The sequence below is a fragment of the Ptychodera flava genome, chromosome 5, assembly GCF_041260155.1.
Source record: "Ptychodera flava strain L36383 chromosome 5, AS_Pfla_20210202, whole genome shotgun sequence".
Taxonomy (NCBI): domain Eukaryota; kingdom Metazoa; phylum Hemichordata; class Enteropneusta; family Ptychoderidae; genus Ptychodera; species Ptychodera flava.
Window position 1 is genome coordinate 38,576,089 of NC_091932.1, and position 19,268 is coordinate 38,595,356.

The 19,268-nt window shown below is 35.4% G+C and overlaps 1 protein-coding gene across 1 annotated transcript in view; it reads left to right on the forward strand.

Annotated features, from left to right (window-relative positions):
* LOC139133854 (synaptonemal complex protein 2-like) overlaps positions 1-17,240 on the forward strand; it is a 30,904-nt gene extending 13,664 nt beyond the window's left edge. The window contains exons 18-34 of the mRNA XM_070700614.1: positions 162-264; positions 733-844; positions 1,959-2,100; positions 2,942-3,969; positions 4,525-4,598; positions 4,993-5,056; positions 5,412-5,651; positions 6,606-6,830; positions 9,085-9,309; positions 9,573-9,782; positions 10,114-10,186; positions 10,530-10,739; positions 11,772-11,947; positions 12,181-12,275; positions 12,952-13,110; positions 13,695-13,839; positions 16,312-17,240. Coding sequence (XP_070556715.1) covers positions 162-264; positions 733-844; positions 1,959-2,100; positions 2,942-3,969; positions 4,525-4,598; positions 4,993-5,056; positions 5,412-5,651; positions 6,606-6,830; positions 9,085-9,309; positions 9,573-9,782; positions 10,114-10,186; positions 10,530-10,739; positions 11,772-11,947; positions 12,181-12,275; positions 12,952-13,110; positions 13,695-13,839; positions 16,312-16,386 — 3,356 coding nt within the window. The 3' untranslated portion in view covers positions 16,387-17,240. The remainder of the gene's footprint in view (positions 1-161; positions 265-732; positions 845-1,958; positions 2,101-2,941; positions 3,970-4,524; positions 4,599-4,992; positions 5,057-5,411; positions 5,652-6,605; positions 6,831-9,084; positions 9,310-9,572; positions 9,783-10,113; positions 10,187-10,529; positions 10,740-11,771; positions 11,948-12,180; positions 12,276-12,951; positions 13,111-13,694; positions 13,840-16,311) is intronic.
* Positions 17,241-19,268: the final 2,028 nt, after the last annotated feature.

Here is a 19,268-nt window from a genome sequence, read left to right on the forward strand (position 1 = left end):
GAAGAAAGAAATTCTGTCATCTCTCTGTCTCCAGAGTGGAGAATTTAATAAATGGGGAATCAGACTGTCTCCTAATTGACTATGTATATTGCAATAAATACATAGTTTCTATTTCTTTGAACATATTAATCAATTCAAACTTTTGTTTTTGTGTTGATAAGTTCCAGAATGCAAAGTAGACATGGATAATTGTGAGATAGTGATACCAGATTCACTGCCATCTCCTTCCAAGAATAGTGAAGAGGATTTCAAGACATCTAACAGGCAAGGGATTGCATTCTTTTACATTTAGAGTTGTTTTCGTGTTACTTTTCCATCAAATTTATGCCACCTTTTCAAAATAAATGGGGAAAAGAATCTTTACACTTTGTTTTTTCATTAAATGGTCCAGATTTGTGAACTAGCTTGACTATACTTAGTGGTAGTCAAAAGCTCTGTGAAGTGTCAAATATTTACAAGTCAGACATGATGCAAAATATGTTTAAGTGGTACATGCAGGCCACAAGTTCAGAACAGAACTGTACGAATTCTGTACTGTAGATGAAAATACCCATTATTCACTGCTAAAGCATTGAGAATATTGTGAAACATTAACAATATCTCATCAAACAGGTAGCCCTGAACAATTATACATATAATTTCACCATATTAGCATCTTGCAACTGTCTACAGATACTGATAATGATATTGCCACATATGAAATTTTAATTCTCAAATTTTATTCTTCTTTAGACATGAAGAGAAAAGAAAAGCAGACTTACCAAAGCATGGTAGAGGCACAACATCAAATATAGGGATCTCTGGATCTGATAGTAACAGTGATATTTCTGATCAAGAATCTGTGGTCAGTAATCCATGTATAGACTTAAGTGTGAATAGCGCCCATTGAATATTCATGTCTATGATAATTGATTAGGTTTAACCATTAAGTGAACAAATTCAAATATATAAAGCAAAAGGAATGTGTAAGCAGTTTCTGCAACAAATTTTGATATAGGCTAGCTGACTCACACCAAATAGGAGATGAAATAATATCAAAATTCAGACAATTCTACCCTGATAAATGGATGCTGCTCAGTTAAAGGTTAACATTTTCACTTGCAAGCTGTCTCTGTTGTATACTTTGGTGGGATTGTCAGAAGAGTTGCTCGGCTTTATTAGCAAGTGTGAAAGTGGTCCTGTACCATTACAGCCATGCCTAGTTGTGCAAATTTTACACAGTGAAAAGTTATCTTCCACACAACTTCAATGTTAGAAGGGACAAAGTCTTTGTTTACAATGATATTCTGAGTAAAAGATGACATTTCTGAAGGAAAATGAACCATGAGGGACCACAATTGACATTATTAATAGGTAACACTTCAAATGGCAGAGTATAACCTCCCTTTACACATTCTGAGGATTGTAGTGTTTCACAGCAACTGGTTAGCATACGTTTCTGTTAGATATTACTTTTGGCATACTCATGAATTATATCATATATTGAGATTTGTTTATAATTTCAGATGTTTCTTTTTAGTGGCTAAGCAGTTAAAAAGTGACATCTAAAACATTAAAAAAATTAACAACAAAAATTTATTCAATATCCAAAGAAAAAGACTTTGCCCCTGTTACTGTTGTACTTAATTTGAATGCACACTTGCCAATCAAACCATACAACTTCACTGAACGTTTGGTTGTGAAATGTAATTATCATAGGCATTCAAATAGGAACCAATCCTTAGAGCACCACAGTTCAATTTTGTAAACATTATAAAATATACCCTAGTCAATTTTTTTCAGCCTATAACTCAAGTTTTGATGACAAACTGTAGCCAATGAAATGTGATGCCCATTTTGTCCAAAATTATCAAAAAGATGACAGAAATATCGGTAATGATTGGTAAAATGTTGCATTAAAATTTTGGTGGAAAAAATTACAGCACTAAAAGGGTTAATCATAATCTATTTCTATTCAGGCATCATCTTCCAGACGACAAACTGTTCTGAAGAGTCCAGCTCTGAGTACAGTGACAGAGGAAAGCCTACAAACCCAGAGTTCACAAACCAGTCAGGGTTCAGACAAGAGACATAATATCAAACAAATGGAAATTATAGAGGGTAAGAATCTCTGAAAATCGATGGAATCTGGCATATCTATTACTGAAAACCATTGTAAAACTAAATAACTGAAGTCAACTGTATAGCTTTGTATTTCTTGTCAATCATAACATTCTTTCTGTTATATACTGTAAGACACTTTGAATTAGCTGCATGCTTTTCTAGTGTTTTTGCATTTTTCATTGCAATTAACAGATTTTTAATTTACTTATACAACCAACATCCAAACCATAGTAAATATTGGGAAAACTTTAACATCTTTCCTGCCAGTATCACTTCCCCTTCTGTCAAGTCAGTAAAAAAGCGGTATTGAGCCAAAATCATATGTATTTTCACCCACTTGGCTTGATATGCAGCTTTAGCCTGTAAAAATCATGTTTACGGTATCCCTGTCTTCAGGGACAGTTACTATAAGCATGGTGTTCTTAAGCTGTTACCGTAAACATTAGGTCAGCTTCAGTTTTAGGTACATCAAGAAAACATTTGACACTTCTACCCATTAGATACTAGTACATTCCATTACTGAATTTAATAAAGGGTATTTACCCATCTTCAGGTGGCAAAAGTGACTTCAAAAGTGCATTTACCCAAATTCATCATGAGATATGTTGTAAATACTGAATGTTTTTAGCTAGATGATGTTTATGGTAAATTTGATGTGTTTTTCTGATGAACAGTTTGTGCTTGGATGAAATGTCACCTTATGATTTTTTTGGCATGCAGATATGCGAATCACTTACAGATGAATCACTAGCAGACACTTATCTTACAGCTAGCCATGGCATATTTATGGGGAAAACCCTTTTCATGACAAAGGAAGTGTTTTATTTTTGTACTCCAGAGGAACACAGTGTTTCACAAAGTGAAATTGAAAGTACTGGCAATGGAGAATCACAGTGTACTGTAGAGACAAGTGATAATGAACATCAGAATGCTACGAGTATTCAATACACAAGAAACGAGAATAGCCAAGTCAAAGACAGGAAAACAGAGTCAAGAAGAAAGTACAGTCTACGAAACAGGACAAAGGAACCAACCAAGGTGTGCACACAACAGAAAGAAACCAAGACGTCAGCTAAAAGGTCAAAGACCAGTGTGCTGTCTACGCAACAAGTTGACTCTCAAGTTTCCATGTTTGATTTCAATGATTCACCACAAGCTGATCAGAGCTATGAGAGACATTCTCAGAAGACAAGGGAGCCTGCTAGGAAGAAAAGTAAGATCAGGAGCCCATCACCTTGTGATTATGACAGTCTGGAAGCTTCCAATGTGAAACAGGCTGAACATCAAAGCTTGAAAATTAGAAAACAACAGGATGCCAAATCAAGGAAAGGTGAAAAACAACAAAAGGGAGTTGTGAAAGAAGTCAGAGAAGAGACCATGAAAAAAACAAGAAAGGGCACATCAAAAGGCATACAAGTTGACACCAGTGAGTTTGATTTCAAGTCTGGCACCACTGAAGAAAGTGAACCTGAACAGGACAGTTTTCAGAAAGTCAACACAAGAGGGCGCCAAAAGTTAATGCGTGACTGTGAAAGTGAAGGAATGGACAGTCAGGAATTGGACTCAGACGGGATGCAATGCAAGGGAGGTGTGACTAAAGGGAGGGGCAGGAGAGCAAAGAGACAAGCTACCAGAGAAGTTTATGAAGAGTCTAGCCAAGATGAGGTGATGGAAACACAAAAAGCTGCGACTAAAAGTAAGAGAAATCCTAGAGGAAACAAAAAACCTGCTACAAAGGGTGCAGCAAGAAAGACCACAAGACAGCAAAAGGAAGAAGTGTCAAGTCAAGATGAATTTCCAGACATAGAGATAGCTAGAGAAGCTGTCAGGGTACAACCAAGTAGTATTCTGAAGAAAAAGAAACAGGTAATCTCAAATGTATTCACTATCAGTTGTATACAAGCCAGACATGCACATATAAAATAATTTCATCAAAGCAAAATCACTGCTGTGAAAAGATTAACTCTCTTTCTCCCAGGCTCCATAGACAAACCATAGAAATGAATGCCACTTGGGAGAAAGAGGATTAACCTTTTCAGCGCTCAATGATGTTTATACCTGTGTCACACATGTTAAAATGTATAATGCATGCAGCAGATCAAAACCGAAGATCCTGTAATATCTGTGGTGTAAATTCTGTTTTTCATTTAATTCTGACCTGATTTGCAACTCCTTGAAAAGTCACATTTTTGAAAACATTTGATACCCAGAACTGTGTGCGGAACTGTTGTAATCATACAAAGGAGCTTTCCTTTCAGATCAAAAACATTTGTGTTATGGGTATTTGATATCACTCTGCTTTAGTGACAAGCAATACTGAAATTTAGTCCAATCAGATTAATTCTGATGGTTGAGGTTAAAATATTACGGTAATCATTGTTTGAAGAAGTCATGTTAATGTTGCTTTTCTTTCACTATCAGGATGATGATTTGTCTTTTCAAAGAAAGAAGTTGCGAGAAAAGAAGCCTGTCAATTATGCAGAAGCAGATACAAGGTACAGAATTATTACATATATTATCCTATGCAACAATTTCAATTATAGGTTGCAGGCTAAACTTCTTTAGTTTGCAATTTAAAATACTATGAGAGTATCAAGTGTCGTAAATAGATAGTTTTCCTTACTATATTGGTAATTTCTACCAACTTTGTAATGAGTCACATGCAATATATGTGTATGATAAAACATGTGGCCTGATTAGAAAGTTGTCAATAAGGACACATTTCACTGCAGTAAGTCTATACCAGTTTTGTGCCCAGGCAATGTCAAGCACATCCTTGAAGATAAATGCAAAGTAAAATTTCATTCATAGTGACCTCAGCTGACCTTACCTGACCTAGAATGTCCCACATTTTGTTTAATCCGTTAATCTGTTCCATTTTTCTTCCAGTGTGGAATCATTAGATCTGAGTATGACAAACCACAGCACCAAGAAATCTGCACAATACAACAAGGTACAAATGAGGCTGTAAAATGCCCTATTGAAATATTTACATTTTTAGCTCTCATTTAATTTCCACATTTTCTAAAAATGTTTTCCGTTCAACCAGTACATATCCCAAAGAGAGGAAATTAAAGTAGTACTACAGTAAATACATGTCTCTTCAACATTACACTCTGAAACTTGAAAAAAAGATTGTATTGCTGTCATTTCCTGTGTTTCTTTGTTTTGTGGTGATTTTGTCAACATTCCATTGAGTTTTACAAGCAGCATTTGGTTGATCTTTCTGTAAAACCAAGACTTTGTATAACAATATGGACAATGTAAGAGCATTCCATCGTCAAAATTGTCTGTTGCATATTCTGCAGGCTAAAGAGAAAAGAAGTCTGTTTGCAGACAATGATGGAGATGATGCTAAAAGTGTTAGAAGTGAAGTCAGTAATCTCAGCTGGCTGTCAGAAAAGAAGAAACCAAGATATGATAAACACCATACCTATGCAAAGAAGACTACAAAACGCAATTCAATAAAGATGACCAACTTTTCCCTGGATTTGCCACAACTTGATGATTCCTGTTATGAAGAGAGTATCATAGATTCTATCATTAAGGTAGTTGATCCAATGTTTTGTCTTGACCTTACCATTGTGCAAATTTCACATTTCAACTTCAAGCTATGGTCTGTCCAACCAAATGCTCAAAAATCAGAAAAAAATGTGTATCACAAAGGCACTTCACATTATAATTGTGTATTCATTTGGTCTCTGTTCATTTAAAAGAGAAATACTACATAGCGTGCTAAAACTGATGAACCATCTTCACCTGTGCTTGTGATCAGGTAGCACAGACTTGTAGTACTCAGACCATCACTCAGATCAGCGCCCTCAGTGTTTGTTTATTACTAGGTCTTTTGTTTTTATGTCAACCCAATCAGATTTCATGTTGAGATTTGATTCAAAGAACAAAATTACTTTTAAAGAAAAATATTTTGATAGGAGAAAACGGCTTTAAATTACAATGATCAATGTATCTTGGATTTTGTAGTTCTTATGATGAAACTTCTAGTTGGTACGTTTTTCAGTATAACTTACCATATTGCCTGATGTGTAAATTAACATGCCTTGAGACAAAATTTACACAATATCTCTCTTTACTCACAAAAATGTTGGCAAACAGGAGCACTAAAGCAGAGGGCACTGCTGAGATAGTGTATCAAAGCTCAGAATCTTACAATTCTCCACTAGTCCACAGCTTGTGCAGACTAATTTTAATACTCATTTGATATCGCACCAAAAACAGTCTATATGACTAGACACAATTACAACCAAAATCCAGAGAAATGTTGAAAAAGCCAATGTTGAGGCAGTTAAGCTATGTGGTATACTTTTGAGTTGGGGAAGAACAAAACATTCTACATTTCCAATTTTGTTCAGTTTCAGTAATTTGAGAGTTTCTTCAAATGAATGAATCTTACTGATGTTTGATCTTTATCGAAAATTTCGTACTTTATATGATCAATGATAAATCTGTCTTTACAATAACATCATCATTTGATGTGTCTGCAGGCACCTGATACTCCAAAGAAGAAGGGATCTTTTTCATCCTACTATGCAAAGTCTGCTGAAGAGAACAACAGAGAAGTCTCCAATGAATCCAAATCTCACTATTTCAGTTCAGACAATTTCTATGGACAAGAGAGGACACAGAAAAAGAAATCCGAACAACAACCTAGACGGAGGTCTACAAGCTCCAGTAGAAACGACGAGGAGGATAAGACACCCGGCCGAATGGTACTGTAGTGTTTTTAGTCCCCACGGACACCGTCCAGGGGGACTTATAGGTTTGGTCATGTCCGTGCGTGCGTGCGTGCGTGCGTGCGTGCGTGCGTGCGTGTGTGCGTCCGTCCGTGCGTCCGTCCGTTCACGCAGATATCTCAGAGATGCAAGGAGCGATTTCATTCAAACTTGGTACAAGGATTACTTCATATGTCATACAGATGCACGTCGATTTGTTTTGTGATACGATCCAATATGGCCGCCAGGCGGCCATTTTATTACGATATTTTCATGTACAGAGCCATAACTCAGACATGTTTCAACTGATTTTATTCAAAGTTGGTACAAGGACATTGACCAGTGTCATAGATATGCATGTCGATTTGTTTTGTGATACGATCCAATATGGCCGCCAGGCAGCCATTTTATTACAATTTTTTCATGTACAGAGCCATAACTCAGACATGTTTCAACCAATTTTATTCAAAGTTGGTACAAGGACATTGACCAATGTCATAGATATGCAAGTTTATTTGTTTTGTGATCGGATCTAATATGGCCGCCTGGCGGCCATTTTATTACGATTTTTTCATGTACAGAGCCATAACTCAGACATGTTTCAACCGATTTTATTCAAAGTTGGTACAAGGACATTGACTAATGTCATAGATATGCATGTAAATTTGTTTTGTGATACGATCCAATATGGCCGCCAGGTGGCCATTTTATTACAATTTTTCATGTACAGAGCCATAACTCAGACATGTTTCAACCAATTTTATTCAAAGTTGGTTAAAAGGACATTGATCAATGTCATAGATATGCATGTCGATTTGTTTTGTGATACGATCCAATATGGCCGCCAGGCGGCCATTTTATTACAATTTTTTTCATGTATAGAGCCAAAACTCAGGCATATCTCAACCGATTTTATTCCAAGTTGGTACAAGGACATTGACCTATGTCATACATATGTACCTCTATTTGTTTTGTGATATGATCCAATATGGCCGCTAGGCAGCCATTTTATTACGATGTTTTCATGTACAGAGCCATAATACTCAGACATGTATCAAGCGAATTATTCAAAGTGGTACAAGGAGATTGACTACTGTCATACATATGCATGTCAATTTGTTATGTGCGGCCATTTTGTTACAATTTTTTCATGTACAGAGCCATAATACTCAGGCATATCTCAACCGATTTTATTCAAAGTTGGTACAAGGACATTAACCTATGTCATACATATGTAGGTCTTTCTTGTATGTAGGTCATTCTTGGCCATTGAGCGCTATCTGTAACAAAGTATTTTTATCACAGACCTAATTAATGAAGAGGACTCTATCCTCTCTGAGGACATGTAATCAAAGTACCCATTAACAAGTGGGGACTGTGTCATCAACGATGACTTGTTTATTCTCTAAAATGTACATTATCCTTACAATCTCTTCATATTTGCCTTTACTTTCTTCTGTTTACCAACTGCAGGATATTTGCATGTAGTATTGAATAAAAACTTTGACTTCTCATGTGTAGGTTAGATATTCATGAACCGTAAGTGGTATTCAGATAAACCATTGGTTTGTCAGTTTTAGTCTGCAAGTAAAATTTAGGCACTAGAATAGTGTACACCAAGTAACACCACTTTCAAATAAATGGTGATCCGATAGGAAACATGAGGTTGTGACAAAATTTGATGGCTGAAAATGGTAATCCAGCGTTTCTGATACAAAAGGTTGGATCAAAAATTTGATGACAGAGAGTTGAAATTGATGATAAAATAAAGTAAATATTGTAAATAAAGTGACAAAATAATGTTCACAATGAAACAAATCATGTTGCTATATGGGTTAACTGAGTTCCAGGATGAAACTCTAGATGTTAACTAGATAATAAAAAATCTGAACAATACTGACATGTGCTCTAAGCTGTTGTGCAAGTCAACATTATCCTAGGGGGTATGCTTGTATATGTTCATCATGAAGGGCACCTTTAGGCAGGCATTAATTACTACCACAGGTAGGATGTTGCCCAGTGACCATCAGATGTGCCAAAACACAGCTGTTATCATCATCAGATGAACACAAACAAACCTATGAAAAGTGTCTATCACATGAACATGGATGCAATGTTTTTATTCTAAGTGAAAATGCTGTTTCAAAATTATTATCTATGTGTATACTTAATTTGGTCGTTTGGAGTCAGTAGTCAGAGTGCCTTGACAATTTTATCATGGAGTTACACATTTTGTTTACTTGATATGTAGCAGAAGCAGATGCCAGATGTACTGTCATCTACACTGGCAACACCAAGAGTAGATGCTATCAGAGACCGAGAGAAGACACTAAGACAGAGAAACCGTAGATACAGTCCACTGGATGTTCAAGTTATGAAAACGCCCGTTACAACCCCCAGAGTTGATGACATTGAAGAACAAGATTCTGGTACTGAAGATGAACTTCCAGCATTGCAAACTGATGATATAGCTGAGGTCAGAAGCTATCAGTTATGTTGAGGAACTTGCCTGCCCAATCTTACCAACTGTAAATGCCCATGAGAGTAGCATGGATCGTTTTTTACCATGATGACGAATTGTCAAGCTCTGATTGTGTGTAAAGACAAGCCTACACAACAAATCTTGTTTTTGCCCTTGCTATTTAATCATTACTAATAGTGACTTGATATACATCTTAGGAAGACTTTTCAAAATGTAAATTCTATTGCAAAAGTGTACTCAATTTTTTCCCAATGTAGATTGTTTTGACACCAATCACACCGGCAGATGAAGAAAATGAAGATATTAGAGAATCTGAACAAGAAGATGAAGATGATGCAGAGGATGATGGAATTTCATTTGAGACTAAATCTAAGTCTGCAAAAACCTATCATTCCTATGATACCTCATCAAACTCTGTCATGTCAAACAGTTTACGCATTAAGACTCCAAAAGTCCTTCGTGCAAAGGTAAGCAGTGATGTATATCGTGGTACATACAGACAGACGCAAGTTATTATAAACTTTAGACTTACCCATCTAAATCGAAGGTCTCATACAATTATAATTTTTGAGTATGCATGATGATCGCCCACAACATTTTTAAAAGAAAGAGAATTTTTATCGTATTTCAGGGTATAAGGAAAAATTCAGGAATCATTGTTGGTTAGATCTGCATACTCAAATGATACTCACAAACACTCTTTGCAATTCATGCACAAGATAAAATTTGAACACTGAAGTCAGAAGTATCACCTGTGCTTGTAATTACCGTGAATCACACATTTGTTTCTCAATGTAGGATACCATTGAAGATACAGCTGTAGAATACCCCAGTGTACAAAAAAGATCAAACAGATCTCTTCTGAAATCAGGTAGTGTTTTTATCTGAAGGAATTTTTCAATCCAGAGCTGTAGAACAGTGAATCAAAAATTTAAATTTCTTGTGCATAGAGTACCTGCATTCCTTATGTGTGTTTTCCACTTTCTGACAGTAATAACCATATTTCTGGCTTGACATTGCCATGGTAACTTATTCATGGAACAAAAATTGTAGTTTATGATGATGATGATGATGACGATTCAAAATGTAGCAATTAAATGATAATGACAAACTTGTAAAATACTACATAGGCAAATCATGAGTGTGTAACACTTATGATTGTACGGAAGTTTTTTTATGATCACATGAATTTGAAGATTTTGTGTGATTTGCAGGACCAGCGCCAAAACAAAGACCTCGTCGTTCAGTGCTGAAAAGAAAGTACAAGGACATCATATCAAAGGAAGACTTTGATGAGATCTTCAAATCTGGAAGTGATGAAGATGTTGAAGATGATGATGATGATGATGCAGAACCAGTGGATGAGGAAGATGAATTACAACCATTACAGCCTAGAAAGCTATTTAGACCTGCAGAAGTAAAATGTAGGCAACGCTAGCTTTGATAATGTATTAATATTTACATTAGATCAGCAATCCAAAACTCAGTAATATGAATGGATGATTTCTGATTTTCAGAATGATATGCATTCTGGCCATCATATGAACTATTTTGTGTGTTTCAAATATCATGAGGCATATTTTATTCACACTCAGAATGGGTGGCTTTCAGCATTGACAAATTTGTATCATACATTAGGGGACGTTTCCATCTAAAAAACAATGCATATTCAATACACATTCACCCCTTGAAATAGGGGTTTCAAGGGGTATTGAGCTCCTAATTAAAGTTATTTGCCATCTCGTAAGCTGTTTGCAATATGTGATTTGAGATAACGGTTAAAGTGGGTGTACAGGGAAGACATCTCTGCCTTACACACTTCACTCATACAGATAATCGTTCGCCTTGAACTTCTTTGAACATTGTACCCTAATTTTCACAGAATAGGACCTATAAATATACTACAAGCAATATGTTAGTTCAAATAAATAAAATTAGGAACAAATTCCGATGTCCTGAAATGATAATACTGTTGTCAAGGTTTACACGAGACTGAGTTTGTGCCGCTTCACAGTACAATGCTTTGGCATAAAGTAGTACCGGCCAAGCTATTGGTATCTGAAGTTGTTGACCAAGCGTTATGTAATGTCTGATTATATCTGATATAACTACTTTAGATTGCATATTATCAGTGCAGAAAGAGCCCAAAAAAGTGCACTGTTTTTTAGATGCAAGCATCCCGTCATGAAAATGAAAAGAATTTTGTGTGTACAACTCTTCCTCTGTGTTAGAAATGTGATATTTAGTTTGTGGAGAGATTAGTAACATCTATCTATATAAAACTGTTTCAATATGATGAATTCTAAAAGTGTAAATATTTTTTGCTATACGTGTATTCTACTTTGCAAACCCCATTTGCTAAGTACATGGTTCTCTTTGAATGAATCATTCAATTTTGTCAAAGATAACTCGAGTGTATTTAAATGGATATGTTTTGTAATCTGTATTCATCACAGCTTCACCAAGTGAGCATGTAGAAGATGGCAACATCCTGATATCAGCTGATCAACCTGAAGAAGTACTGAATGAATCAACAAGTTCCATTGAAGAAGATGCTTCATCTAGTCATGGGAGCTTTGGAGTTGGCAGGTTAATGCAAGAATTGAGTGCTGAAATCAAGACAGCCATGATGGTATGTAAATACAATATCTGGCTAGTTGGGAATTTGTTTCAGTCCAGTCTTGCAGTGTCCAGTCTTGTCATTGTTGATATAATTCTACATTATTGCAAACATTATCGAATAACCAACCTCATATTTGAGCAATGAAAGGGGCAGGAAATATTCATTTGACAGAAAATCAGATGATACACACCTGCTTGCATGTGATATGTGAGTTAATCAGTTGATTTGTTGATGTATTGCAGAAAAGGAAACAACTGATGCAAAAGTCAATGAACTCTGTTGTGCACACCACTAACAAAGAAATGTCAGTGGCTTTGAAAACAGATGTTGAATCTCGGTAAGTCATTGTGATTCCCATAGTTATTTGGTTAGGTGAAGTTGATATGTGACAAAGAGGGAAAGAAATGAAAAAGAAATATATGAGAGAGAGAGAGACAGATAGAGATAGAGAGATAGAGACAGAGACAGAGGGTTGGGGAGAGAAGGAGGTTTCATAACCACAGTCTAATCATGTGGACAGGATGTCCTTTCCATTGGTGAACAATTGATGCTCTCAGTCTCACTAAAACTAACATCTTTTTGTGTTTTGGTAATTTTTTTCAGTCATTTGTTCAGTACATGACAACATTACTATGTCTACTGTTCATACAACGCGTTTCAGTGCATGGTGTTGTCCCTTTAAGTAGCCAGAGAATTATGAAATAAACATATATGCAACATCGTTTTTTGTGAAGATTTGTAATCTGTTGTGACAACCATATGACACTCACAGTTGACTGTTGGCTACATAGCAGGAAGTCTAGTTCTTGTCATCAACCAGGTGATAAAAAATCAGATTTGTAGTTGTTCTACAGAATATGGTATCAGAAATCACCAAAATTAATATGTATTTACAGTAAATCAACGTAACATTTGAATGCGGTGTAGAAAATATTATTTCGGATTGGACATCCAATGACATTTTGATGGAAGTGAACAAGTGTGTTGACTTTTTCTATCTTTCATTGTCACAGACAGAAACTGTTTCACAAGTTTAATGATTGCATCCTTCAAGAAGTGGTTGGCTTTGAAAGACGCATTGACCAATTGAACGAAGTGCAGCTGGATTTCACCGAACTTTTCCAGAAATACCAAAGGAAATTCTCAACGTTACTCATGCACAGTCAGTCAAGGTAACTTATTGACAACAATGCAAATCTGTTGTTTTGAATAAGTAAAAGGGTAGTTTCAGATAAAATTTGTTTGCAGAATTTGCTAAAATTTACTGCAATGGGGCAAGTTCTTCTTTGACAACAAGCGCACATTGACTGATTTTCCCATAAAATGTCATTGTAACATGAAATGAATTTTCTCCAAAAACTACAAGACAGTCCTAATGTCTTTTTCACAGTAATAAAGCTCATGTGCTGCAATTTTGAAAAGCAAAGAGAGGAACATATAAATAAATGTTTTTTCTGAAAACAAACAATTTTATGTTCTTCACAGATTTAATAGACATGGTAGTGCAGATGTGTTGGATGTAACTGTCCTGGTTCTGATACAAAATTTACAAAATTACAAGTTATGATGCTGGTGGTTCTTTTACTGGAGGGCAGGATGATGTATGAGACCATTTTTAAGATGCATGTTACTACCATTAAGCATCAGAATCACAATGAGTGTTTGTGGAGACCAAGGCATACATGTACAAATGGTCTTGAAGGCAGTCAAGATTGAGCCATAGATTGCAGATATTGACGTGTAGACTTTCTTTCAGTCTTGCAAGAATCCAAGACATGTATGTAAACTTCAAGACAGAGATTGCCAAACAGGAAGAAAGTAAACAGGAACATGATATGAATATTCAACACAGTATGAAGAAAGAGTTGAGAACTATGCAGAAAAAGATCCTTAAGGATTTGGTAAGCCATTTTTGTACTTTTTCCTCTCGCATTTTCCAATAAATAATTCATAATTCAAATTTACACTGTTATGTGCTATATTTACACCACAGAAACCATGTATGTGCAATTTTGGCACTCAATTACAATTCAAATTTGTTCAATTCTAACAATGTTTTTCAGTAATTCATTGTGTTTAAGGAATTTCAAATCATCATTTCATGGATGGATTTTTCCACTTTGAAGTTTGAAACTTTTGTTTAGGGCAGGTGGAGGAGTTGAGGTCAAACCCAATGAGTTTTGTTTGCCATGTGCATATTGTAATTATCCAGTCCCTTTGTATGCCTGTAGTTTTGACATATGCTGTGAGCACATTTGTATCCTGAAATATAATTTGCCAGTCATAAATGTGGATGCAATATGGTGTGGTGTAGCACCTTACTTCTCAAAATGAAATATGTTGTAATATATTAATATTGATAGTCTTTAACATGTAACAGTTGAAATTTGAATTTATCAAAAGGTAATATTGGCTGCATGAATACACATACAAGCCTGATTTTACATGACAGCTTATCAATTGATTGAAATTGTTCTGGTAATGGTAATTTGAGCACAAAACCGATGGCAAAAATACCCATTTTCCTCTTATTTACATATTTTTTTGACCTCTTTAATGAGACAGCCTTTAGCTCCCATAGCCATATGTATATATGGCAATGGAAGCTATTCTTATAGGCTAGGGAAATGTCTGTATGTATGTATGTCTGTATGTCTGTCCGTCAACATCAAAAACTCCAAAACCGCTGTACATTTCATCTTGATATTTGGTGTGTACATGGATGATGGGCTGTAGATGAGATGTTGTTCAAATGAAGTTGTCATTGCCAAAAATATGCAAATTAAGTGAAAAAATGTAAAAAACAGTCAAATTGAAAAAACTCAATAACCACTGAGCAGATTACATGCAAAATTAGCATGTAAGTACTTTAGGCTGACATGAAATGATTGTGCACATCTTGGGTCAGTATCTTAGACTTGCTATTTTTCATGAATTTTTTTGTAATTTTCTCCCATTTTTGGTCAAAAAATCTTCTTCTCTGAAACCACAAGTCTGATTGATTTGAAACTTGGTATGGAAGTGCATAGGAGTGACCTTTCCCAAATTTGATATCTCGGATATTTTGACAAAATGTCATGTGACCTTGATGACCTTTGATCTCAAATATACATATTTGTCCATAATTCAGTAACCACAAGTGCTACCACCCTTCATATATGGTATGATGGGACACCTTATGACACCACATATTGTACCTCATTAATTATGCACATATCTAATTTTGAGCGAGCCAATAGAGCTAGAGGTCTGATTTTTGGTATATAGGGATAACTTAGCAAAACAATTTTTTGACAAAATGTCACGTGACCTCGGTGACCTTTGACCTGAAATATACATATTTGTCCATAACTCAGTAACCACAAGTGCTACACCCTTCATGTATGGTATGATGGGACACCTTATGACGCCACATATTGTACTTCATTTATTATGCGCATATCTAATTTTGAGCGAGCCAATAGAGCTAGAGGTCTGATTTTTGGTATATAGGGATAACTTAGCAATACAATTTTTTTGACCAATGTCACGTGACCTCGGTGACCTTTGACCTCAAATATACATATTTGTCCATAACTCAGTAACCACAAGTGTTACACCTTTCATATTTGGTATGATTGGACACCTTATGACACCACATACTGTACCTCAATAATTATGCACATATCTCATTCTGAGCAAGCCAATAGAGCTGGATGTCTGATTTTTGGTATATAGGGATAACTATAGGAGAGAAATTTTTTGACCAAATGTCATGTGACCTCGATGACCTTTTACCTAAAATATATGTCTATGTCAATAAATAAGTAACCACAGTGCTATGTCCTTTGTATTAGTAGGATGGGAGACCTTATGACAACACACGCTTTACCTCATTAATTATGTACACATCTAATTCTGGGCAAGCGAATAGAGCTAGAGATCTGATTTTTTGGCATATAGGGATTAATTAGCGATATAATTTTTTTTTTCAAAATGTCATGTGACCTCGATGACCTTTGACCTTGATTATACATATATATGCATATCTCAGTAACCACAAGTTCTATACCCTCCAATTTTGATAGGATATTAGACCTTAAGATGTCACATCTTGTACCTCATTTATAATGCACATATGTATTTCTTGGCTGGCCAATACTGCTAGAAGTCTGATCTATTTTCCCGATTTAGAACCATTTTCACTGTCTCCAGTACATTACATTTAAGTATTTTCACTTCATGCACTTTATCCCTTTCACACATGTTCAAATATCTGACCAGAGAACAAACACTAAATAGTCCAGGATGGGAGCTACAGTGTCATTGACGCTATTTTTCACTTACCTAATTCTTTAAGGTGTTGACACATCACATATGTTTTGTCTTCACAGCAACAACAGGAAATACAGAAAATGAAACACGCTTTGCAAGTCACACTGCTATCAACATCTCATTCCACTTGCTGATCTTCATATACAGACAATAAGACTATACATGATGTGATAGCATTTCCAGCTGACAGTTTTAATGTTCCTGTATAACGTCACTAATAGCAGATAATCAGAGCCTTACAGCTACTGTAAAATGTTTTCTACGACACACAGTTTGACATCTTATAAACCACTTTGAAATACATCTATCATAGCTTTCTATATTTATTTCTAGTTTCAGTTCCTCTGTGTCCAACATATCACTGAAAATGACTTGGTTTACATGTTAAACTGGTCACCTCCACTCCCCTGCCAACAGGTCTATATACACAATTAGTAACAATGTTTTTTGGGCCAAAGCATGGCTGTGAAAGGGTTAAACATATCAGTGTCACATTTTGGTATAATTCATATGTCCTGTAGCAAAGTCAAACCACTGTGGAGATAAGTAGGAATGACAGGACTAAGTTATTTACATGCCTGTGAAAAGGTGTAGATGTTTATACAATAATTTTATTCCAGTCAAAAAGAGTGTCATGTATTATCATTGTCTGTAGAATATCCCATAATACAAGCTGTGAAATGTATTCCATGACAAAATTGTTAGTTTCAGGTAATTCACAAAAGGTAGTTATACCTTGCTGAAACAGTACCAGAACAGTTTGCCGCTACACTCACATGACACTTATCCTAACTCTATCATTTAACCCGGCCAAAACTGGTCAGCTGGGAAATGCTAAGGGTTGATTGTCCTGCGTTAGCAAACTAGAAAAGGAGGATATGCATGTACGGTCCATACACTGTTGATCGTCTCTGAATTTTAAAGCCTCCATTAAAATACTTGAATTAAAATTTAGCTCTGAAAACTATCATTCATTGTATCATAAATATGATATAAACTATCTGTAAAATTGTATTTTGGAACTCAAAAGGTCCTTGAAAGGCCTTGAATTTTAGATGACTTTGAGTGTATGGACCCGGTACCTGATGTATATCTTGTGTACGATCCTTTCAATTTATTATGGTGTTCTGAGTTGTGTTGTAGCCAACATTATACATCATATTCTATGTATTGTCAACCAAGCTTTGGAAGACAAATTTTCTTTCACATGGACAAAAGAAGGCATAGACAGTGAGTTTATTCCTAAATGAATTTTTTGTCATTGTATACATTAAAGGTACATGGTCACCGTAAATTTGCATATTCCATATATGGTAACGGGAGCGGGGCTTAGCGTACAACCCGTAACACCTGTAGCTGTCGGTCCTCCATATTTGATACGTCAAAGATCATGCATACCACGCTGCTAAGTATGTCATGGCTGGTCATGTGGGGCGCCCTTTTTTAAAAGCGGCCACCCGCGTAAAATCTGTGATTAGCTATTAAAAAACAGGTGACCGAATACCTTTAACTTGTGTATTATTTAACCACAAATTTCTTCCCATTCTTACATTATAGCATGTAAAGGCATTTAATAGATGACTTTCATGCCTTACTTGTTTACTTTAAATGCTGATAGACATTTGTATATGTAATTTCTACTTGTTCGGGCCATTGATTCCTTTACAATTATCAACCTTCATGTGACAATCAGAAGGAAAAGGTAAAAATTTTTTGCCAGAAATTATATTTTCAAGTCTTTTGTGATATCAGTGTAGCTGTTTAAAGCATATTGTTGCTTAACAAAGATGAAATTCTACCATGAAATGGAGTTATGAATATTTAAAAGTTTGTTTTTAGGGTCCAGTTACCCAAGTATAACTGATATATAAATTTGTTCATAGACTTGGTGTTAGTATTTATTTATATTGTTGAATGACATGACAATATGAAAACAAAGAATATTTCTTCAATATTTTGAAAGGTTACTTGACCCATCTGTTATTTAATTATTTAGAAGAATTTCATGAGTGATAACTATACTAAAATACTGGTGTAGTAAAGACATCGTACATTGTAATATGAGATGCTCAGGCTTTTGTCTCTGAATAATATTAATATAATTTATTGTTTGAAAACTATTTAATATTTATATCATCTCTGCTGTTAAATAGAATGTTTTGTTTGAATAGTATTAATATTGAGTTATTTAATATTCATATTTATATCAAATTATTATTGATAATTATCAAGATACAGCTTATTACAAGTGTTTCAGTGAGGTTTGATGTACTTGTAACTTGTATTCATGTGTTATGGTTGGCCATGTATCTGAATAAATTATTGACAAGAAATAAAGAATTGTTATGAGCTGAGTTTGAGTGTTGGCAATGTCTGTTTTCCAGAGTTCAGACTTTAAGATTTCAAAGTTAGCTTCAGATAAGATGAATAGTTATCTTCTCCACCTTCCATGTATGCATGAGCACTTTTTTCATACACTGTCACACACACAATCCATGTACATGTATTAGAATTGGACGTCCTAATAGCCTGTTCAGTTCGAAAACGGGAAGTGATTTCTCTGCAAGTTTTGTAAAATGGGGCAGCAACTTTTAAATACAGAAGTGTAATCGAATCTGAACCTCATTGAACATGGCATCTTACACAACAGAATTTGATGATTTTTGTTGAGAAAATGGGTAAAATACTTACCACCGCTTCCACTGCTTTTGCCGTCAGCCATCTTGTTTTACGCCATTAACATCAAAATATGTTCAAAGCTATCGTTTTGGATGACCAAACTTACAGATTCCATTCCAGCAACTATCGTTTCCCTACCCAAGCTATCCTGGACGGTGTAAAGACTCATTTTCATTCAAAAGCTACACTTTCTTAGGTACCCCTGTACAGCAAGTTTGAGCAAAAGTTTCAGTCTTTTAATCTTGAAGTGCAAACTACTTTAAGAATAAAATTTCAAGCAAGGATGTTCACACAGTGAATGCCATCAACAGAACAAACACTACCTTCACAAGAGATA